This window comes from Musca vetustissima, unplaced genomic scaffold, assembly GCF_032173495.1.
Source record: "Musca vetustissima isolate MV318-11 ecotype Yass unplaced genomic scaffold, APGP_CSIRO_Mvet_v1 utg92902, whole genome shotgun sequence".
NCBI classification, from domain to species: Eukaryota; Metazoa; Arthropoda; class Insecta; order Diptera; family Muscidae; genus Musca; species Musca vetustissima.
The window spans coordinates 11,674-36,465 of NW_026885560.1; the positions used below are offsets into that span (position 1 = coordinate 11,674).

The following is a 24,792-nucleotide window of genomic DNA, read 5'->3' on the forward strand; positions in this document are numbered from 1 at the left end:
AAAAAAAAGCTTCTTCTCTCCTTTGAGAGAGATACGGTATTCCTTCTATAAAGGAGTTATGCCCCAGAAGTTATTCCGAAGAAATTTTTTTTAAGATGGATTAGCAGAAGATTTTCTTTCGAGTGTAGAATACCTGTATGGGTTATTTTATCTATAGAATACCAGTATAAGGTCTTCTGTCTGTAAATGAGCTGAAGAAGGTCATATGTTTATAGACGAGCCTTCCAGCTATAGGTAAGAGATATTCGATGTATAGAACTGGTTTGTAAAGGGAATGTTTATAAAGGAGCTTTAGAAGGCTTTTGTATACGGAAAGGTATACCCTAGAAGTTATTTTGAATAAGCTCTTTAATAAAGGGAATAGCGGATGAAGCTCTTTCGAGTATAGAAGATTTGTATGTTTTTTTTTTGTCTAGGCGAGCTATATAAGGCCTTCCTGCTGTAGGAGAGCTTTAAGAGATATTTTATGTATAAAATAGGTTATTCTGTTTGTAAAGTGGCTGTATAAATAAGAAAATCGCTGTCTGCAGAAATTCTAAACTTTTTACAAATATCCTCCAGATTTCCAAAATTCCCACTTACCTTTCCATTGGTCACCAACATTGCATTGGCCGATGTCAGCTTAATGGTACGGGCCTTTTTCCAATTACTATCTGTCGGTTGGGTATACAACAGCTTCCCCTCCATTACAAAACGCACCTCATCATGATTCCATTCCAGGACGTCAATGGCCATTTTCCTCAACTTGATATTAATCATATCAATTTCACAGGATGCCCGGCGATTGGGACTGGAGGAGGAAATGCGACGCCATAGCTTCGTGGGGACATCTTTGGCCTCTTGATTAATGTGATTTAAATGCAATTCGATTTTTTCCTGAGCCTGTTTAAGGAGCTCACGACCCTCCAGATGGGCAGGTGTTACCTTATAAAGTCTAGCCAAGAGCAAGGGGTATTTGGTGACACGTTGAACGGGTACCTATAAAACAAAAGAGGATTAAATAACCGATTTGAGAAAATTCAAGACTTCACCCTACCATCAAAAATGAATTCAAATTCATTCGTCGCAGTACAGCATTTTCCATTTGTGACACTTTCAGAAAGATGCGCAACAGCTCCTTATCCTTTTCCAAGTTGGCCAACAGCAGACTGGCACCCGCCTGGCGTACACAATAGCTTTCAAAGGCATGCAACATTTGCGTAGATTCCAGGAATATTTTACCAATATTCACCGTAAGCAGATCGTCATCACCCTGTTCCAGGGCTATATCGAGGGCGTCACGCATACGCTCGGCCAGTGCCTGATTATTCTCGAGCAGTTCTTCGGTATTTAAGAAGATTGCGGAGAGTTGCTCCTGCGTTAGTAGACCGGCCACCAGCATCGGGTGGCAGAACTCCTCCAGGATTATTTGCAGATCACGGCCATATTTCTCTTCGGTTTCCACAATTTCCGTTAAGATTTCCTTGCGTTCGACACGTTTCTTGCCACATTTGCGACATACGAGCGGGGCGAAGATGATGCCATCCTCACCCAGTTGAGTTTCCACGGGCCCATCACAGTCTTCGCACAAATGCAAGGGGCTACTGCGTTGCTGGGGTGAGTGGGTTGAGGAGGTGGTGGAAGAAAACGACGAGGTAATTGAGGACGGATTTAAAAATTTGCTACGTGATGTTTTACTAGTTTCCGAACCCACACCCGAGTCGTTACGTTCAATATCGCTTGAGGTGTGTTTGTGGCGTAAAAGATTGAAGGTGGTGGCTGCATTGGTGGGTGGTGACAATGAACACTGGTTGTCCTCTGAGGAATCACTTAGTATCGAGGAACGAGAACTAATGGTGTCCAAACGTTTGAGTTTATTTAATTTGCCCAAGTCGCTGAGAGTATCGGAGGATTCTTCTTCAATGATGATGGGATTGGAACAGTTGAGGGGAAAATCAAATGCCTCCTCCTTGACCACACCACGTTCCTTGGCATCGACCAAATATGAGAGTATGTCATATTTAGAGGCTCCTTCAAATATGGATCGGGCCGATTTCTTCTCCAACTCGGGGTCATTTAGAGGTGGAGCGGTCAACGGTAAAGGTGGCGGAACATCGGAAATTTCTTCATAAATTGGATCACAATTGTGGCGTATTGATTCGTACTGATGATCATCGGGTATCAAATCTTCGGTGTTGGTGGACAACTCGATTTCCTGTAGCGTGGCATCGACAAGCATTTGATAGAATTTGGATTTAGTTTCGGGTGAGGCAATGTCATCATCCAGCTGGGAATTAATTTCGCTGGAACAACTCTGATAGCAATCCGATTCGTTGGCCTCAAAATCGAATAGCTCATAATTATGGGCGGAGGCAAAGCTATTGGCCGAGCTGATGCTACCACGATTCGAGAGACGTTCTTCATCTTTGGTTACAAGGGGAACAGTGAGGAGATTGTTATTGATGGGTGTGGTAGCCTTGGATTGTTGCCTCTCTTCGCGTAGACGTTTGAGCGAGAGGTCAATTAGCCGATTCATGTCATCATTGTCTTTGGTACCGCTCATATCCAAGGAACTGCGTGACTCCTGTAGACGTTTCAACGAGTTCTCGATCAGTTCACAAACGATGTCATTTTCCAGACCCTCAGCCACTTGGTTGAGCATGGGATCTTCTAGGAGTTTACCTATAAAGGAGTTGGCATCAAAGCCGGAAGTGGTGGTGTTGGGAGATCTTGAATTATTGTTGGATTTTTTAGGCATTTCTAGGGGCATGTCTTGGAGACCAACTTTCATTTTCTTGGAACGTTTTAAATCTTTTTGGGTATCGCCTTCACGTAACTTGCAAATGTGGGGTACCAAGTTGCGTTTCACAGCCTCTACAGGGTTACGTAGGATTTTCAAAAGTTCTGCCTCGTGAGGTAGCCATTCAGTTTCCTCAGCTGCTGATTTAAGCAAAGATTCGCTTTCCTCTACCTCCTCTTCAACGGGTGATGGTGAAGATTCCATGTGACTTGAGGCCGAGGATGAGGGCGATTGGAAAGAAGATGTCGAGGTGGTGGAGGAAGACATGAACTTCTCTTTATCATAATCTAAACGTATAAGGGTTTTACCACGCTTTGTCGTACAGCCGGTCGAAGAGGAAGCCGAACTACAACTGCTAGTCATTGAACTAGTGGAATTGGATGAGGTCGACGAGGCCGAACGTTGCAAATTAATATCTACCGTGCCGCGTATGGGTATTATGGCCCTGGTACTGGTCGAGGCCGATGACAATTTGGCCTGTTTCTTGAGCAGATTGTTCAATTGATTGTGTTGTTGTATTAGTTCATCTTCACTGCTCCGGGGACTGCTTACATTTATGGTTACCGTATTGAAGGTATTCAACATTTGAACGCCAACGTCCACCTCTTTGTTTGAGTCATCATTGACCACCACCGATGATTGGTAAAGCGGTGTGGAGGCATCATCACAGCTCAGATTCATGGTACTGTAGCAATCATCACCGGTAATTAGAATGGAGGTCTTCTTTTGGCCATATTCGCCAAAATCACTAAGGGTCGATAAATCGGTGACACTGTAATGCGAAGATGTGGAAATGTTGTGCGGCGGAGTATTGGGAGTTTTGGGTGAATTCGGCATGATAGTGGCGTTGGTGGCTTCTGTGTTATGTACATCTGTGTGGGTAATCTTAAGGCGATGGACCTCAAATGAGTTGCCATTTTGATTAAAGGGAGCAACTCGGACCACAGTACGTTGAGGTGGAGGTTTGGTTTTGCCCACAACCGAAGTGGATGGAATTGAATTCCTTGGGCCTTGTCTACCATTTGTTTGTGTTGTTGTCGTCGTCGTCGTTATTGTTGTTGTCTTATTGCTGCCTTGCTCCTTGGTGTTATCATAGAATTTTTGGTTTAATTGTTCAGCTGGCATGTCGGTGCTTATGATGGTAGTGCTAGTGCTTTTATTGCCGAAGCTCTTAAGATTTTGTTGAAAAGTTTCCATGGCCGATTCTTCATTTAATGTCTTCTCCAAATGAGCAGCCTTAGGTATTGTGGCTTCTAGCTTCCGCACGGAATTTGTTGAGTTGTTGTTGTTGTTAGCCATGGAGGATGATGACGATGTTGGTGGCGGTGGTGGTGGAGGATCCTTTGGCCTTTCCAGAGGTGTCATTGTTGTGAATAAATCTCGGCTATCTAGGCGTTGGGAACGTTTGCGTAATGCCATGGTATCTTGAAAATTCAATTCACAGCGTTTGTCCCGAACTCTAGCATGGCTGGTGTTGCTGCCATTTATTTTCGAATTTCCACCAACCCTTTTGCTTGGACTATCCTTCAGGTCATGGCTAATATCTGGCTTAATAATGGCAGTTTGTTTGTTGTCATTGCCATCGACATTGGCAGTTTTGTTTTTGTTGTTGTTGCTGCTGTGGCTCAGATATGTCATAGTGTTTGGTTGCCTTTCGCTTTGCGAACGTCTGATGGCTTTTCGTGATTGTGTCTCTTTTGTTAGTTTTATGCCAACGCCCACTCCCACACCCACCCCAACACTACCGCATTTATCAGTTGCTTCTAGTGCTACTTCTTCTTCATCAGCAATGCCTTGGGTGGCAGAAGTTCGCCTGTTATCAGTAACTTCTGGTGCTGCAAGTGTTTGCATATTCTTTTTCGTTTTCTTAGAGCTGCATTTTTGTTTGGCTCTGACATCGGCAGTACTCCTTGCAACATCTCCACAAAGAACAGTTCCAGCAGTGGCATTGTCCAGGGCATCATCATCGTAAACATCATCATTGTTGTCGTTGTTGTTGCTGTTGCTGCTGCTGTTATGCTTGGCAGTAACTAGCTTTGCCTCAGGAGTTGTTGATTTGTTAGCTGTTCCTGTAAATAGGAAAAAAGAGGAAAAAAACGATTTTTTCTTTTCAATTTCAAATGTTCAGTTTTTTCTTGACAACAAAGAAGAGTAAAAGTTTGGGGGCTGAGGGATCCTATCTTCCTTAACTGAAAACAGATTAAACAACAACAACAGCAAAGAAAAACAGGCACTACCAAAGCGGATTATTGTTGTGGTGGCAGTGTTAAGCTTTTAGAAATGCTGTTTGGTCCTTCTGCTGCCACTTGAGTGTCATTCGAAAGAATGTGCTAATGGTTGGATTTGATTTGTTTGAAGTATTGCAAAATTGTTGTTTGATATCCTTTAGCCTTTTTTACCCCAATGCTGATGATGGTGATGATGTGGAGGAGGATGTCGATGATATTCAGTTAAATTGTACAATATGTTTGAAATTGAGTATTTAACCTAATTCCTAAATGAATTAAGGATATCCTCAACATATGATGGGACAAAAATAAAAACATAGCCTCAAGTGGAAGAGGGAGATTATGTCAAGAGAGTCATTAAATGAATATTTGGTTAATGGCAAGGGAATAATGATAGATAGGAAAAAATTTAGATCAAGTAACGGTATCATCTGGAGATAATAGTGTTTAAAGGGCAAAATAACGTAAATGTTGAGTAGGATTGCAAGACTTTTGGAGACGGAACAGTCCTTAAAAAAATACTTAAAAAAAACATGCTTTGAATTTTGATTTTTTTGTTCTAATTGCACCCTCTTTGGAAAAAATATTAAAAGAATCCTTGCTATTGAATTTGATAATGCTTAAAAATCCACTCTTATGTTTTGGAAAGACCTTGAAGTAATGGCTTTTAACGTCCTTGAAAAATATATAAAAAATAACTTTGTGATTTAATAGTCCTTGCAAAAAATATTAAAAAATCCAAATCCAAATTCCGAATATAACTAATATTCAGTACAGTCCTTCTAATTATTTATCCAGATTCCCTTTGATTTTTTGATGTGATTTTTGCAAAAAAAAATCCACGCTTAAGGCTTTGAATGGCCTTGAAATGATTTATTTAAGAAAAGTACAGGCTTATGACTACTTAAAAAATCCACTTCGATGGCTTTGAACAATATTTAATAAATCCTCGCATAGCTCGATGATAGATCTGGAAGTGTATTTCTTTAAGGTCACACATATGTCTTGAAATGAATATTTAAAAAATTCCGGGTTATGGTTTATGATATGAAAAAAGTTCACCGTGGGTTGTGTTGTGATGTTCGGCTTTCAAATGTTGCCTATAGATCGATTCGAAAAACACAAAAATTAAGTTTTCGCTCTACTTCATCCCAATATTTTTATCTGAAAATTATAGGCGTTGTCCTTGAACACAACTGGAATCCCATGGAAAATTTCAAAGCAATCTGCGCTATATTTCCGCCCACTAGTATGGTACTAAATAATATCTCAGTACGTAAGCACCTGTAAATATTTAAGTGTAACTCCCACATCCGAGTACATACGACCATAAAATTTAAAGGTCAACAACTCCTCTTGGATATGCTATAAACTTTTCGGGTCGATGTCCTTCAGGCGTAAATAAATACGCCATAAACACACAATTTTTGTCATTTTTTACACAAAAGTCAGCGTCCGTTTGACCCGCTAAATATTTGCCGATCTTTGTCAAAACAGGCATGTTTATTCTTTGACCCAATCCCTTTCTCCATGAAAAATTTCAAGATGTTGTTTCGCCCGATTTTAGGTAAATGGTGTACCAAAGCCCCTGAAAATCATTCGATTTCCACGAAATTTGGCACACCGTAATGATTTAAGTCTAGAATGATGTGTGTAAAATTTCTTGAAAATCGGTTTAGATTTAGACATAGGTCCTATATATATGTTCGACCGATTTAATGTAAATGGTTCACCAAAGTTCCTATATATTTTTCGATTTCCAAGAAATTTAGCATAACGTAATGAATTAGGTCTAGAATGATGTGTGTGAAATTTCTTGAAAATTGGTTCAGATTTAGATATAGGTCCCATATATTAGTTCGACCGATTTATTGTAAATGGTGTACCAAAGTCCCTATATATCCTTCGATTTGCACGAAATTTGACATAACGTACTAAATAAACCCTAGGACGATGTGTGTTAAGTTCCGTGAAAATCGGTTCAGATTTAGATATAGCTCGCATATATATTTTCGCCCGATTTAATGTAAATGGTGTACCAAATCCCTACATTTCTTTCGATTTGGACGAAACTTGGCATATCATACTGAATTAAATCTAGAAAGATGTGGTTAAATTTCCGTGAAAATCGTTTCAGATTTACACAAAATTTTGCACAACGTATTTAAGATAGTTTAGCCAAATGTGTGCCATGTTTATTTGAAATCCGTCCAAATATCCCAGTAGCAAGATTCTTCCCTTACAAATATTTTGAGACGTTGCAAACGGTATGAGAATTTGAATATACACTCCCCCTTTGGTGTACATTTCCGTTAAAAATGTCTACAAATTTTTAGGGCTTTCATAGAGTTTGGAAAAAGTAAAAAAAAAAAAAAATAAATTTGTAAATTATGCCCTTTATTATCCTTTATTTTAAAATTTGTATTAAAAATAGGCTGCAATCAAAAAATCACCCTTTCAATAAATTGTTTTCGTTTTTTTTTTGTAATTACATTTTCGTTTTTTTCTCGCTCTCTCGCCTTCCTCTCTTGACATTTGCTGTAACCAACATCAACATTTTTAACTTTTTTTCTTGCTAATTTCCGCTCCAGTTACACAGCATCTCAAAGAAGAAATGTAAATTGCAGTGTTGTTTAATTTTTTTGTTGCAAAACGCCCATCCGCCCATTAATAGTTAACAATTTTATGGCAACTTTTTTTTTCCTCTACATTGTATCCACTCTTCTTCACGGGAGGAATTCGTCTGTTAGCTGCTTTGTCAAAAGTTGGCAGTTACAATGTTCTTAATTAAATACCATCCAAACCGCTAACGCTTCGTTCGCAATGCTATTGCAATTTCAATTGTCATTAATTGCCTTTGTGTTGAACATTTTGAAAATTAATTAATTAAAAAAAACAACAATAAATAAATCAACGAATTGAAATAATCTGTTGTCTGGTTAGCGAGAAATATTTCTGTGTGTGGCACTTCTTTCTACGATAAGAATGTGTGTTTGAATTCAATATTGAAATATAATATGTTTGAATTTTTACATACATACAAGAAAATTGTAGGGGTAAATGTGTTTTGTTGGACACACACACACACGTGTGTGTGTGACACATACATGCTCTTTACAGCCACATGTATACCGAAAATGTGAACTATTTCATAATTTATGAACTTTGACATTATTCTTGAAAATGTTTCCGGCAAATGAAAGAATTTCTTTATTTGAAATGCGTACATAAACTTTAAATGAAATCTGTATATATTTTCAAAGTGGAAAAAAACAGTAAGGAAAGTAGTAAAGTCAGACTGCACCGACTATATAATACCCTTCACCACTTTGGGTATTTTGTACATATGTATCCTAACAATTTCATTTCAATTTTCCCTCGAAGGAACATTCACATGCCTATCTGCAACCTATGCTAAATTTAATTTCATTCGGGCAGATTTAGAGTCGTTTGCGTACAATGGGACAAATATTGGACAAATATTAGGAATTTGGTGCACCATTTACCTAAAATCGCATGAAAATATATTTTTGGGAACTATATCTAAATCGGAACTGATTGTCACGAAACTTAGCACACATCGTTCTAGACTCAATTAAGTACTCTGTGCCAAATTTCGTGCAAATCGAAAGATATATAGGGACTTTCGGACGAAAATATATATGGGAGCTATATGTAAATTTGAACCGATTTTCTCAAAACTTAACACACATCATTCTAGACTAAATTCAGTACGCTGTGCCAAATTTCGAGCAAATCGAAAGATATATAGGGACTTTCCTGCACCATTTACATTAAATCGGACGAAAATATATAGGGGAGCTATATGTAAATCTGAACCGATTTTCACGAAACTTAGCATACATTGTTCTAGACTCATTTTTAGTGCGCTATGCCAAATTTCGAGCAAATCGAAAGATATATGGGGACTTTGGTGCACAATTTACATTGAATCGGACGAAAATATATATGGGAGCTATATGTAAATCTCAACCAATTTTCACGAAACTTAGCCCACATCGCTCTAGACTCAGTTCAGTATGCTGTGCCAAATTTCGTGCAAATCGAAAGATGTATAGGGACTTTGGTGCACCATTAGCATAAAATCGGACGAAAATATATATGGGAGCTATATGTAAATCTGAACCGATTTTCACGAAACTTATCACGCATCGTTCAAAGCTTAATTCAGTACACTGTGTCAAATTTCGTGCAAATCGAAAGATGTATAGGGACTTTGGTGCACTATTTACCTAAAATCGGGGCGAAAATATATATGTGAGCTATATGTAATTCTGAACCGATTTTCACAAAACTTAGCACACATCGTTCTAGACTCAATTCAGTACTCTGTGCCGAATTTCGTGCAAATCGAAAGATGTATAAAGACTTTGGTGCACAATTTACATAAAATCGGACAAAAATATATATGGGAGCTATATGTAAATCTCAACCGATTTTCACGAAGCTGTGCCAAATTTCGAGCAAATCGAAAGATATATAGGGACATGGTGAACAATTTACATAAAATCGGACAAAAATATATATGGGAGCTTTATGCAAATCTGAACCGATTTTCACGAAACTTGGCACATATCGTTCAAGGCTTAATTCAGTATGATGTACCAAATGTCGTGCAAATCGAAAGATATATAGGGACTATGGTGCACAATTTACATCGAATCGGACGAAAATATATATGGGAGCTATATCTAAATGTGAACTGAAATCTGTGCCAAATTTCATCCAATTCGGGTCATAAATGCGACCTGTGGTTTCTTTACAGTTAAACATGGACAAAATTCTCATTCTCATGAATTCTCATTGTATTGCAAATCTCCTTATCAAAAATGATCGGTGTCGGTCCACTTTGTACCTCATATTTTTCATTATTTTAGGGGAGTTTAGCTCTAACATCGTTCGCATTGGCGATGAAACATAACGAGTTTTTTTTTATTTTACTTATCTTATTTCTGCTTTTCCTTCTTTTAGTTTTTATTTGTTAATAATTCCCCGCCTTGCATTCTATTTGAAAGTTGGCAAGAAAACAAATAAAAATACAATAAAAAATGTTATGATTGAACACGTGACTATGCAAAAAGTGCAGCGGGTAAACTAAAATTGAATAAGAAGAACAAGCAACCAAACACATACACACAGCAACAGAGATTCAAATAAAGGAAATAATAAAAAAACTACAGCAACAAGAAAAAATATAAAAGAACAAATTTCTTCCGATGCAATGGTTCTTCATTTTATGCATTTGGGAACCATTCACCGACCGAACGACCGACCATCATCAGCAGCAGCTGCAAAGGCAACAGCATCACATGGCATGGCGAAGAAAATGTGTTTTTTTTGTAGTCTTCGTGGATTTCAAATGTAGAGAATATTAAAAAATATGTTTTTCAGTTCCGTTTTTTTTCGAATATTACAATATTTTTTTTTTAATAACAAAAATATTTTGTTGTTGTTGGTGGTACTTCTTATTATGGCCACCAATGCAGTTGGCTAGAGGGGGAAATTGAATCTTTGTCTTGTTGTGACTTTTGCTTTGTATGTACGTACCTACATCGAATAGTAGTTATTGCCTTGCCTTTTATGTAGTCGAAAACACACAAGGAAATTGCTATCAACACCATTTTCAAAAGGAAAATTTTGATAGCAATTAAATAAAAACAAACAAAAAAATCTGCGCCCATAAAAAATAGGGTCCTTGAAGAATATCTTTCACCACTTTGATTATATTGTACATATGTATCCTAACAATTGCAAGTCTATGTTCCCTCTTTCTCCAACCTATCATAACTTTAATTTCATACGAGCAGATTGAGAGCCGCCTGCGTAACATGGGGAAAATTTATGGAAAACGATTTATAGCAAAATTGATACACCCTATTCGGTACGCCGCGTTGTAAAAAATATTATCTATATGTGGGAGCTATATCTAAATCTGAACCGATTTTCACGAAAATTAACACACAATTTTCTAGACTTAATTCACTACGCTATGCCAAATTTCGTGCAAATCGAAGGATATATATGGACATTGGTGCATCATTTACATAAAATCGGACGAACATATATATGGGAGCCATATCGAAATTTCGACCGATTTTCTCGAAACTCACCACTCATCATTCTAGACTCAATTTAGTACGCTAAGCCAATCGAAGCATATAAAGGGACTTTGGTGCACTATTTACCTCGAAGTATATATAGAGACTTTGGTACACCATTTAACTTAAATCGGACGAAAATATATATGGGAGCTATATCTAAATCTGAACCGATTTTCACCAAACTCAGCACACATCATTCTGCACTTAATACAGAACTCTATGCCAAATTTCGTGCAAATCGAATGATATATAGGGACATTGGTGGACCATTTAGCTTAAATCGGACGAAAATATATATGGGAGCTATAACCACATCTGAACCGATTTTCAGGAAACTTGACACACATCATTCTAGACCTGATTCATTGCGCTGTGCCAAATTTCGTGCAAATCGAAAGATATATAGGGACTTTGGTTCACTATATATATATATATATATATATGGGAGCTATATTTAAATCTGGACCGATTTTCAGGAAACTTAACACACATCATTCTAGGCCTAATTCATTACGCTGTGCCAAATTTCGTGCACATCGAAAGATATATAGGGACTTTGGTGCACCAATTACCTTAAATCGGAAGACACTATATATGGGAGCTATATCCAAATCTGAACCGATTTTCAGGAAACTTAATACACATCATTCTAGACCTAATTCAGTATGCTGTAACAAATTTCGTGCAAATCGAAAGATATATAGGGACCGTTTACATTAAATCGGACGAAAATAGATATGGGAGCTATATCTAAATCTGAATCGATTTTCTTCAATTTCAATAGTGCCCAATGATTGGAACCTCAGCATCCTGTGTCCCGTGCACAAAAAAAGTAGACAAGACCATTATGTGCCAACTATAGTAGAATAAGTCTCCTTCCCATCGCATATAAAGTGTTATCCAGTGTGCTGTGTGAACGATTGAAGCCAATGGTCAATGACATCATCGGACCATACCAATGCGGCTTCAGACCTGGCAAATCCACAATTGACCAGCTTTTAACTCTGCGCCAAATCCTGGAAAACAACGAAAAACACATCGACACATACCATCTATTCGTCGACTATAAAGCCGCGTTCAGAGTTATATAAAGTCATGTCAGCGTTTGGAATTCCTGCAAAAATTAATTAGGCTATGGAGGATAATTTAAGTGGCACAAGATCAGTAGTTAATGTAGGAAAGGACCCATCGGAGCCCTCAATACCGAACGAGGATTCAGATAAGGTGACAGTTTGTCGTGTGACCTTTTTGACATCCTGCTGGAAAAGGCCATACGAGAGGCAAAGGTGAACAGAAATGACACTCTGTACAGCAAACAGCATGTGTACAAACTCGTCGCCGATGACATCGACATAATTGGTCGAACATTGAGAGCGGTAACAGCCACCTTTGAACAAATTGAGAAGGAGTCTGCTAAAGTGGGTCTGGCAGTAAACGGCGAGATAACCAAGCTGATGGTATCAATGCGTAAGACGTCCAGTAGATTCCGACATATTAATTAACCAGTGAGCGGAGCAGTATAGTCGGACGGGGCCGACCATACGATACCCTACACAACTTTCACGAAAGTCTAACTTTCCGTGGTTTTATGTTTTGAGCTTGGGCAATTTTTCGCGATATTTGCACCCTCTTGACGGACTAGAGGTAAACAAATATTACTAATATTCAGTACAGCCTTTCTAATTACTTGTCCAGATTCCCTTCACCCTTTGTGTTGTGAAGTTCGGTTATCAATTGTGGCCTATAGATCGACTCCAAATTACACAAAAAAATTAAAATTTCGGTCTACTTTATCCCAAAACTATTATCTGTTCATCGCCGAAAATTATAGGCTTTGTCCTTGACCATACCTGGATCCTCATGGAAAATTTCAAAGCGATCAGCTCTATATTTCCGCCCTCTAGTGTGGTAATGGGTTACTAAATAATATATGAATACGTAACCACCTGTAAATATTTATGTGTAACTCCCACGACAATATAATTGGTATCCATTTAAAGGACAACCACTTTTCTGCAATATACTATCAACATTTTGGGTTTATGTCCTTCAGGAGTAAATATATACGGTATAGAATACACATTTTGTCATTTTTTCAGGGTCCATTTGACCCGCTAAATATTGGCCGATCTTTATCAAAACAGACATGCTTATTCTTTGGCCCGATCCCTACTCCATGTAAAATTTCACGATGTTCGGGCCATAATTGCGGCCTCTGGAGCGACCAGAAAAACGGAAAAAAATTTAGTATTTGGTCCATTTCATCCCCTAAATATTAACCGATCTTTACCAAAATAGGGGTCTTCATTGGCCAGAACCCATCCTCTAGGACCAATATTTCGCGGCGTTACATACTGTTTGGGCTGCACAGAGCTATGTGTAGGGTATAAAAATTAATTAATAGATAAAGCCCTAAGAAAAATATGACTTAGTAAGTCCACAGAAAATCCTTTAAAAGGAAAATATTTTAAAAATCCAAAACTCTCGATTATGATAGTCCTTTAAAATTTGAAATACTTTCATTTGAAAATGGTGTAGTTCTCTAAAAAAAACTTATAGCAGGATGGTGTTGTATTCCAAAAATATAAAAAATACATTACAGTTGCCTTGCAGTTCTCTGGCATGGAAGTTGCAAAACACAAATGAACTTCGGCCTTAAATTGGACAGTTAACACCTAAATTAAATTTTTAATATACTTAGTTTTGTTTTTATTTTCATTTTGATAATGTTAATAATTCGTTGTTGTCGTTGTTGTTGCCTGCATATTCCACTAATTGCCAAATAAAGTGGCGTGTGCGTGTTTGTGTTCAACATTTGTGAAATTAAATATTTTCAATTGAGAATTGTGTTGTGCCCTAAATCAATTACACGCACAAACACACACACACACGCACACACACACAACAATCTTTACATTTCTCTAATTGCATTCTTTTGTTATTTTAGAGAATACAAAATGCATTGTTTGTTTCACTTGCGAAAATGCCTTAACACATACATACACACAAAAATAGAACCACACAAACACTCACACATAGAAGCCATCCAATTGATATGCTTAGCGTAAGAATGCAGTTCAATTAACTGTAAAGCGTAGTGCAAATAAATAAATGTTCAATACGCGTTAACGTTTCAGTTCACTTCTACTCCGAACTCACACACACACCCACAAACATCCATATCCGAACACTAATACATAGAACCAATGAATGCAATGCATTTTTGGCACAATCAAATCAAATCAAATGAAATCAAATTTAGGACAAAGCTTATTCGTGCGAAGCTGCACTTCTTCGTAGATTCATAGATTTGAATGGTGGATGGAATCCATTCGATTTTTTCACAATACACAAACAAAGTCAATTATAGGGGCAACAATGAGAAGAAAAAGGAAAAAAAGAGAAAACAAAAGAGAGGTATTTAATAATAAAAAGGTGGGAAAAATAAGCAGAATTTGAATGGAGGATGGAATTCATTCGATTTTTTCACAATACACAAACAAAGTCAATTATTTTGAAAAGAAAATAAAAAGAGAAAAAATAAAAGAGAGGTATTTAATAATAAAAAGGTGGGAAAAATAAGCAGAATTAAATTGTTTGGTATTTTGGAGAATTGTGTGTGGCGTGGGTTTCAAGGGGGTTTTTAAGGAAAACTATTTCTAGGACTACTAGAGGATTTGTTAAAGAAAATAATTTTCAAGGACTATTAAAGCCAAAGGCGTGGATTTTTTAAGAAAATTATTTCATGGAGTAAATAAGCCATAGACGTGGATTTTTAAGGAAATGTATTTCAAGGACTGACTGGATCTTCAAAATTGTTTCAAGTACTATCAGAGGATTTTTAAGTGAATTATTTCGAAGACCATTAAAGCTATATGCGTGGATATTTAAATAAATTATTTCCAGGACTACTAAAGCCAGAGGCGTGGATTTTTTAAATAAATTATTTCAAGGACTATTAAAGCCCTAGACGTGGATTTTTAAAATAAATTATTTCAAGGACTATTAAAGCCCTAGGCGTAGATTTTTAAAATAATATATTTCAAGGACTATTAAAGCCAGAGGCGTGGATTTTTTAAACAAATTATTTCAAGGACTATTTAAGCCAGAGGCATGGATTTTTTAAATAAATTATTTCAAGGACTATTAAAGCCAGAGGCGTGGATTTTTTAAATAAATTATTTCAAGGACTATTAAAGCCAGAGGCGTGGATTTTTAAATAAATTATTTCAAGGACTATTAAAGCCAGAGGCGTGGATTTTTTAAATAAATTATTTCAAGGACTATTAAAGCCAGAGGCGTGGATTTTTTAAATAAATTATTTCAAGGACTATTAAAGCCCTGGGCGTGGAATTTTTGAATAAAATTATTTCAAGGACTATTAAAGCCAGAGGTGTGGATTTTTTAAATAAATTATTTCAAGGACTATTTAAGCCAGAGGCGTGGATTTTTTAAATAAATTATTTCAAGGACTATTAAAGCCAGAGGCGTGGATTTTGAAATAAATTATTTCAAGGACTATTAAAGTCCTGGGCGTGGAATTTTTGAATAAAATTATTTCAAGGACTATTAAAGCCCTGAACGTGGAATTTTTGAATAAAATTATTTCAAGGACTATTAAAGCCAGAGCCGAGGATTTTTTTACACAAAATATTAGAGGATTTTTTAAGAAATTATTTCAAGGGCTATCAGAAGTTTTTATATATATATATATATATATATATTTGAAGTTGAATTGTTTAAAATTATCAAGGCCACAAGGCTGGATTTTTTTATATAATTTTTTTCAAGGACTACAAAAGTCAAAATACTATCAAAGCTATGGACGTGTGTTTTTGGATTTAAATTCTTCAGAGACTATTAAATATGAAATTTCTAAAATTGTCAAGTATCTTCCAGCTGACATTAACTACATTGTTGCGGTTTCCTATCACACCACAAATAACAATTTAAATTATGCCCGAACAAGAACCGAACAAACTAACAATGCAAATTGACATTGCAAATTGCATTAAAAGATGTTGGCAAAACTTTGTCATTGTTTGTAGTTGTCGCTGTCGCCTTTGCTGTTGTTGTTGGTGGTGGTGATGGCAGGCTGGCTGGCATTGTGGTTTGGTAATGCCAACATTGCCACTTTAACAAAAGAAAGACTTTTGTTTTTACCCAGCAACTCAATGCAAAACGAAATTTTGAGTAAACCAAGAAAACAAAAAGAAAACCGAATGCAAGGAATCACATGTATGTGATATCATTTGCTCGCACCGAAGGAAAAGGGGAAAGGCGAAGAACCGCAACACACACACGCACAGGCATAGTTTTTAAGCGGCAATCTGTAATATGTCGTCAAGTTAGTTTACATAGGAATGCGCTTCCTTCTCTTTTTTCTTCTTCTTCTCGTTTGTTCGTTCATTTTTCTTTGTCACCAATTTTGCATCTGTTAGAATGTAAAAGTTGGGTTATTGGTTGGCTGCTGAGCTGATTGTTATTGTTTGTCTAGTTACCGGAGTTATTTGTTAGGCTTTTCTTTGGGATTTTTCGCGCCATGATGTCATTCCGGCAGCCCTGCAAGAACTTTGTCAATTTGTAAAACGACTTAAGAAGAAAATTTCGTAGTTTTTTTTTCGTGGCTGTTGTTTTAGACTAGTTGCCGGTAACACATTTTGTTTGCTCGGTGATAGCCTTAAAACTATTGACCACAAAAAGAAAAAAACTTATCACCCACCTTCCATCCCTCTTCACTCCACAACCTAAGCATGAATCATTTTGTCAGCCCCTGGGCCCATGCAAATGATGCAAAATATTTGATTTATGAAGCACGTGTTGCACATTGAGGACTGCCAAGTCCATACTTAGCTGGCTAAGGGTCCAAGGTAATAACCACCAGTCTCAAGTTTCATTTATGAATGACGTCTAAAAGTTTATGTAAGCCATTGTCTTCTCCTCCGGTGTTAGTTCGGGTGTCGTTTTTTTTTTCTCTTCCGATTACAAAAACTTTTGACACTTATAATGGTGAACAATTTGCATTTGGGAATTGATAACAGTTTGTCGGGATATTGTCGCTTAAATGTGGCACGAATGCATAAAATGTGTGCTCGTTCGGCAACAAAAGTCCTTAATGTGGCGGAGTCAAATTTGAAGAAATGCAGTGAATTTGATTATGCAAATGTGTGACGGAAAGTTATGGTGACATAGTTAACTTTTGTTGATATTAACATTTAAGGAAGGGAATTTTAAAATTAAATTAAAGAATTATCGAAACCATAGGCGTGGATTTTTTAAATAAATTATTTCAAGGACAATCTAGGCCATAGGCGTGGATTTTTTAAATAAATTATTTCAAGGACACTCTAGGCCATAGGCGTGGATTTTTTAAATAAATTATTTCAAGGACAATCTAGGCCATAGGCGTGGATTTTTTAAATAAATTATTTCAAGGACAATCTAGGCCATAGGCGTGGATTTTTTAAATAAATTATTTCAAGGACAATCTAGGCCATAGGCGTGGATTTTTTAAATAAATTATTTCAAGGACAACACACATAGGCGTGGATTTTTTAAATAAATTATTTCAAGGACAATCTAGGCCATAGGCGTGGATTTTTTAAATAAATTATTTCAAGGACAATCTAGGCCATAGGCGTGGATTTTTTAAATAAATTATTTCAAGGACAATCTAGGCCATAGGCGTGGATTTTTTAAATAAATTATTTCAAGGACAATCTAGGCCATAGGCGTGGATTTTTTAAATAAATTATTTCAAGGACAATCTAGGCCATAGGCGTGGATTTTTTAAATAAATTATTTCAAGGACAATCTAGGCCATAGGCGTGGATTTTTTCAAGGACTATGCAAGGCCATAGGCGTGGATTTTTTAAATAAATTATTTCAAGGACAATCTAGGCCATAGGCGTGGATTTTTTAAATAAATTATTTCAAGGACAATCTAGGCCATAGGCGTGGATTTTTTAAATAAATTATTTCAAGGACAATCTAGGCCATAGGCGTGGATTTTTTAAATAAATTATTTCAAGGACAATCTAGGCCATAGGCGTGGATTTTTTAAATAAATTATTTCAAGGACAATCTAGGCCATAGGCGTGGATTTTTTAAATAAATTATTTCAAGGACAATCTAGGCCATAGGCGTGGATTTTTTAAATAAATTATTTCAAGGACAATCTAGGCCATAGGCGTGGATTTTTTAAATAAATTATTTCAAGGACAATCTAGGCCATAGGCGTGGATTTTTTAAATAAATTATTTCAAGGACAATCTAGGCCATAGGCGTGGATTTTTTAAATAAATTATTTCAAGGACAATCTAGGCCATAGGCGTGGATTTTTTAAATAAATTATTTCAAGGACAATCTAGGCCATAGGCGTGGATTTTTTAAATAAATTATTTCAAGGACAATCTAGGCCATAGGCGTGGATTTTTTAAATAAATTATTTCAAGGACAATCTAGGCCATAGGCGTGGATTTTTTAAATAAATTATTTCAAGGACAATCTAGGCCATAGGCGTGGATTTTTTAAATAAATTATTTCAAGGACAATCTAGGCCATAGGCGTGGATTTTTTAAATAAATTATTTCAAGGACAATCTAGGCCATAGGCGTGGATTTTTTAAATAAATTATTTCAAGGACAATCTAGGCCATAGGCGTGGATTTTTTAAATAAATTATTTCAAGGACAATCTAGGCCATAGGCGTGGATTTTTTAAATAAATTATTTCAAGGACAATCTAGGCCATAGGCGTGGATTTTTTTAAATTATTTCAATAAATTTTTTTAAATTTTTTCAAGGACAATCTAGGCCATAGGCGTGGATTTTTTAAATAAATTATTTACAATCCAATTGGACAGCGTGGATTTTTTAAATAAATTATTTCAAGGCATATAAGGCATAGGCGTGGATTTTTTAAATAAATTATTTCAAGGACAATCTAGGCCATAGGCGTGGATTTTCTAAATAAATATTTTTAAGGACTATCTAAGCGATAGGCCTGGAAAGTTCTAAGCCTGCACTTTCCAAGGAAATTGTTTTTAATATCTTTAGGGTCTAAACGGATTTTTCAGGGAAATAAGTGTGGAATATAAAAGCCATTGGCGTGAGGTTTTACTTATTTTTTTCCATGGACAATCAAAATCATAAGTGTAGATTTTTGAATTATTTTTTTAGGGCTAGGCTTTGGCTTTTAAATTATTATTTTTTTGATGTTTAGGAGCGAATTTTTTATTTTTTTTCAAGGGCCTGTCGTGAATTTTCTAATTATTTCTTTATAAACATTTTCAAATTGCCACTATAATTTTTAAAATCCAAAATGAAGATGACCCTATTTGTTTGTTTGTTCGCATATCTGCCCCACCATGCATAGAAAAAAAACCTAAAGTAATAAAAATCTATTACTTACCATAATAGGGAACTTTCGATGCTAGGCCGGATGATGATGACGAAGGAGGCGACAGCAATACATTAACATTGCCAACATTGCTGTCGTCAGCTTCACCGGCATCATCATTCACAGCGCCATTATTGTTGTGATTGTTGTCGGCTGTTGTCGGAGTAATGGGTAGTTCTACGGTGTCAGCACTACCAAACTGAGTTGATGACGACGATGATGATGGACTGCAACTGACTTTGGCCATATTGTCAGCAGTTTTATGTTGAAAATTGTTGTCTTTAGACTCGGCCGGAGCATTAGTAGCAGCAACAGTAGACACGGTAGCTGGAGGAACGACATCAGCAGGAGCCGAACCATAATCATCATTATCACTGTCATCTATTAAGACCGTGCCGTTTTTGTCTTGGTTGGAGATATCTTCCATCGCCCCACCACCACCATCAACAGTGGTGGCAGCAGCATTGGCACTGTCGTTGTTGTCACTATCATCACCATCATCATCGCTGGCTTGCCCTTTGATATCGTTGACTTGGCTGACTGCTGTTGCTGGTACTGCAGCTACATTTGCTTGGCAAGAACTCTCTACTGTCGTGGTGCTTGTGGTTTCCAACGACCCTTTTGTGGTTGTCACAGATTGCTTGATTGTGTTGGGACTGCCATGCAGTTGCTGGTCCTGCTGGTTTATGGACACTTTATTTGAAACAATTGTAGCTGTTGCTGTGCTGTTGAGAATGGATGCATTTGTATCGCCATTCCCGTTAACGGGTAATGTTGGTGGTAGTGGTGGTTGTGACAATGTGGCAAATAACTTCTCATAATCTAGTTGGAATTCCATATTTGTTGCCTCATCAGCATCATCATCAGCATCAGCATCTACACTAGTTTCGTGGTCTCCATGCTCCTCGACTTCGTCCACGTCCTCGCCCTCCTCTTCCTCTACATTGTCGTCATCTACTTCTTTTTCAGCTGAATGATTTTCGTTTATGTGCAGAGTGGTTTTATTGTAAAGTTGATGTTGTTGTTGTTGTTGTTGCTGCTTTGTTACCATTTCCGAATCTAACTGTAACTTCTCTAGCAACATGGCTTGTATGAACTGTTCATCATAATGAATTTGAACTTCATGCTGATCTAAAGTTTCTTCGTCCTGTTCCTCCGACTCTTCGTCGTCTTCTTTGTGTCCCTCCCCCGATCTCTTGCTACTTCGCTTACGTTCATAATATTCATAACAGATATCAGTCGTGTTGTCTTCATTCTCGTCTGGCTCACTATCATTGTTTGCCTCCTCGGGTTCCGTTTCGGTTTCGGCGTATTCTTCCTCGACCATAAATTGAACCTTTTTGCGCGCCTGAGGCAAGGAAACATAAAATTGGGAATTGGCAGTACCGGCATTGGTGTTATTGCCTGCCTGATTACGTCTTGCATTTGTGGGCGTTCCTGTCGTTTGGGAATCGCTTTCCTTTGATTTGCTTGATGATGTGGAGTTATTGTTGCTCGGTGATGGTTTATCGCTTTGAGAGACGGTCTCACCACATTCCGAGGTCTTGGATGTGGGTCTTTTCAAAATTGATTTAATATTATAGGTTGGTGTTACCGTAACAGTAACTGTCAGTTCTTCTTCTTCAGACACATCTGGAGTGGATTTGATCTCCTGCATTTCATCCTGATGCTTGTTGTTGGTGTTGTTAGTTTTGTTTGTCCGTGGCGGCCTCTTAGGTTCCCCACTGTTCGAGTTTGAATTTGACCCAACCTGCAGAGAGTCTGGGCGGTTTGCCTTGTCTTGTTTGGGGGAACCTCCCGCCGGGGACACTTCAGTTTCTTTGGATTTTTTCTGAGTCCCACTTTCGTTACTCGTTTGTTGCCTTAAGGATTTGGGAGTTTGGCCAGATTCTCCCAGGCTAATACGCTGCCCAGCAATGGCCTGGACATTGGCATAGTTGGGCTTTTTATTCTTATTGGTTTGAGACAAAACTACGGAGGCGGATTGGACCTCTTCCGTTTTCCTTGAGGTTTCCAGTTTTTGTTGTTTCGATGTGGTTGTTGTTGTTGTCGACGGCCTTACAAAAGGCGGCGGCTCATCCTCCAGCAGGGCAGCATCTTGAACATTGAAATCATCATTTGGTGGCATAAACTCATTCTGAGAGAATTGCAGTTTTTGTTTTCTCAGGGATTTTTTGCTGCTCTCTTGTGGAGAGCCGCTGCTAGAGGGCCCTGAGTTATAGAATTCTCCCGACGATGAGCCGGCAGGAATTTGGGCATTTACTGAGATCAGGTCATAAGGATTAACATTACAACGTAATATGGATTTACGCGAATGACTGCTGGCTGAAGTCCCAGCTGTCATATCTTCCGATTCCATTAACCAGGAATCATCTAAAGTTTCCAAAACAGCTTTCGGACTGTCGTGGCTGGTAGTTAATAAAGCTTTTTGTTGATTTCTGGTACGAGATCGACCCCTAACAGGGCTGGCACTTTTGCCGCGATTACGTGATTTATCTTTGCTGCCGCCACCACCACCACTGCCAGCTGCTATGGAAGACTTTGCAGAGCTGCCTGGTTCCGGCGAGAGTAATCGGGTGCGGCGCATTAAATCGTAGGGATCTTTTTGAGGATCCAATATAGTGGGCCTTTGCTTTTTGCTGCTACTCACCACACGCACCGTTGCCGATGGACCAACTGGTCTTAATTTCGGCATTATGGGCACGCTGCCCTGAACACGGACGGTGCCACCCAAATTGGCCAATGGCAGACGAGTGCCTTTACATTTCTTACAGATACTTGCCTTCTTGAGAGTGCGGCCCTTCGTGCCGCTCAGGTACTCGGGACATGAGCAAAGAACCACCGCCACTGCTGGCGTGGCTGTGGCAGCTGGTGGTGGACGTTCGGTGGGGGCAAATATGGCAGCAGCATGCGGATGGCCGGCAGCAAAATGGCCATATGCTGGATGATAGATGCCGGCTGGTCTAACCGGTACACCGCGTACCGTACCATAAATCCATGGTTCGGCAGCATATTTCATAGTGCGTCCCGTCATATAATCATAAACCGGGCCCGTTGCTCCGCCGCCAATACCACCTCCATGATATTCGCTTAAGGGTAAATGCATAATGGCGGCCGGAGTTATTTGATATTGCTGAGCAAAGGGTAACCGAACCGAGGATATGTTTGCATTCTGTGCAACGTGAGTGTTGCACGATGCTTCTACGCCTTGTGTTGGCTGCTGGCGAAACGATAGCGACGTTGTTGGCAAGTTTGGCGTTGTAGGGGAATCACTTGAAACTGATGCTGTTACCGATGCGGAGCCGTTATTTGTTGAGTTTTGTGATTTTTCGTTTTTGTGGATTTTGAGCCTTTGACTCCAGGTCTTCTTTGATTTGTCATACATGGGAGAACTCTGGAAAGAAACACAAAAACAAATATTAGGAATACAAGGAGCTTTGCTGGAAATCGACAAACATGATCGACTTACCTTCTTTGTATGTGTGCATACATAATCCCCTATTGAGATTTCAAGGTAGGATTTTGTGGTTCATGCAAGAATAACGGCATTGGATGATGTCAATAAAATCTAAAAGAAGACAAGGGAGTAAAAAGTTTAGTCTTAGTTCTAATGGAGATTTTAAATTCTATTTTCATATGGAAAAAATATTTTCTATATAATAATTTTTAAATTGAAAAAAAGTTTAATGAGAAGTATTATTGAAATTATTTATTGAAAATAAAAACTATTTGTCATTTGACTATGAAAAAACTTGAAACATTTCACTGCGGCAATTTTATTCTGAATGCAAGATAATTATCGTTTTCCACTTTCCGTTTGTCGGTTACTTCCACCTTATTAAATATGTGTTGTTGTTGTTGTATTTTTCATGTTAGTGAAAAAAATTATTTTTCCCAATTTCCAGAGAAGGTGAAGTGTAAAAAGTTTTTTTTTGGTATAGCATCACCACCTTTTCAACTCTCCATAGAACAATAAATAAAATATGCTCACCGCCCCACATTTCTCACTTCCTGAAAATGTTTATTTATTATGCTATACGAATTTTTCATTCCTTCCGACAAAGGCGAACAAATAAACAAACAAAATAAAGTAAACACAATTATTATCCCAAATGTTAAACGGAATGCGGGAAGGAATCCTAGATAGAGAATCCTGTTAAAGGGATTGAACAATATACTATTGCAGAGAATCTCATCTTCTCGTCGAATGGCATCATATTTTCGTAGTAGAACAAAGAGATGCTATCGTATAAGAGCAACAATTCTATCAGAATATCAGATTTTGAATCATATGACAGAAGAGAGGACCAATGTTCAACTGTTGCAATTCTTTGATCTGTCAGCAGACTTTGAACTCTTCTGTGAGCTTCAGATTTTAAGCATTTCCATAGGAAGATCTTCATCTATAAGAAAAAAATTCATCGGTTCTGTGAGAAAACAAAACAACAGCTGTTCTATGAGAAGAACCTGCAGTTCTTCTATGAGAAGAAAAGAATACCTACAGCTTTTCTATTAGAAGAAAACCTACATCTCTTTTATGAAAAGACCTTTAGCTCTACTATGAGAAGACCTACAGCTCTTCTATGAGAAGACCTACAGATCTTCTATGAGAAGACCTACAGCTCTTCTATGAGAAGACCTACAGATCTTCTATGAGAAGACCTACAGCTCTTCTACGAGAAGACCTACAGCTCTTCTATGAGAAGACCTACAGCTCTTCTATGAGAAGAATACCTATATCTCTTCTATGAGAAGAAGGCCTACAGCTCTTCTATGAAAAGAAGACCTACAGCTCTTCTATGAGAAGAAGACATACAGCTCTTATATGAGAAGAATACCTATACCTCTTCTATGAAAAGAAGAAGACCTACAATCCTTCTATGCGAAGAAGACATACAGATGTTCTATAAGAAGAAGACATACAGTTCTTCTATGAGAAGAAGACATACAGTTCTTCTATGAGAACAAGACCTACAGCTCTTCTATGAGAAGACCTACAGCTCTTCTATGAGAAGAAGACCTACAGCTCTTCTATGAGAAGAAGACCTACAGCTCTTTTATGAGCAGAAGACATATAGCTCTTCTATAAGAAGACATATAGCTCATCAAAAAGAAGACCTGACTAAGAAGACCTATAGCTCTTCTATAAGAAGAAGACCTACACCTACTACAGCTCTTCTATGAGAAGAAGACCTATAGCTCTTCTATGAGATAGAAGACCTACAGCTCTTCTATGAGAAGAAGACCTACAGCTCTTCTATGAG

At 37.7% G+C, this 24,792-nt stretch overlaps 1 protein-coding gene across 1 annotated transcript; it reads right to left on the bottom strand.

Moving 5' to 3' along the window:
* Nucleotides 1–548: 548 nt before the first annotated feature.
* On the bottom strand, nucleotides 549–23,073 carry LOC133332801 (serine-rich adhesin for platelets; the record flags this gene model as incomplete). Its single annotated transcript, XM_061541175.1, has 5 exons — nucleotides 22,998–23,073; nucleotides 19,541–22,922; nucleotides 4,085–4,848; nucleotides 1,037–4,036; nucleotides 549–978 (listed from the first exon to the last, which is right to left on the bottom strand). Coding segments are annotated over exons 2-5 (7,567 nt in total), but the record flags the coding sequence as incomplete, so codon positions are not given.
* Between the last annotated feature and the right edge of the window lie 1,719 nt (nucleotides 23,074–24,792).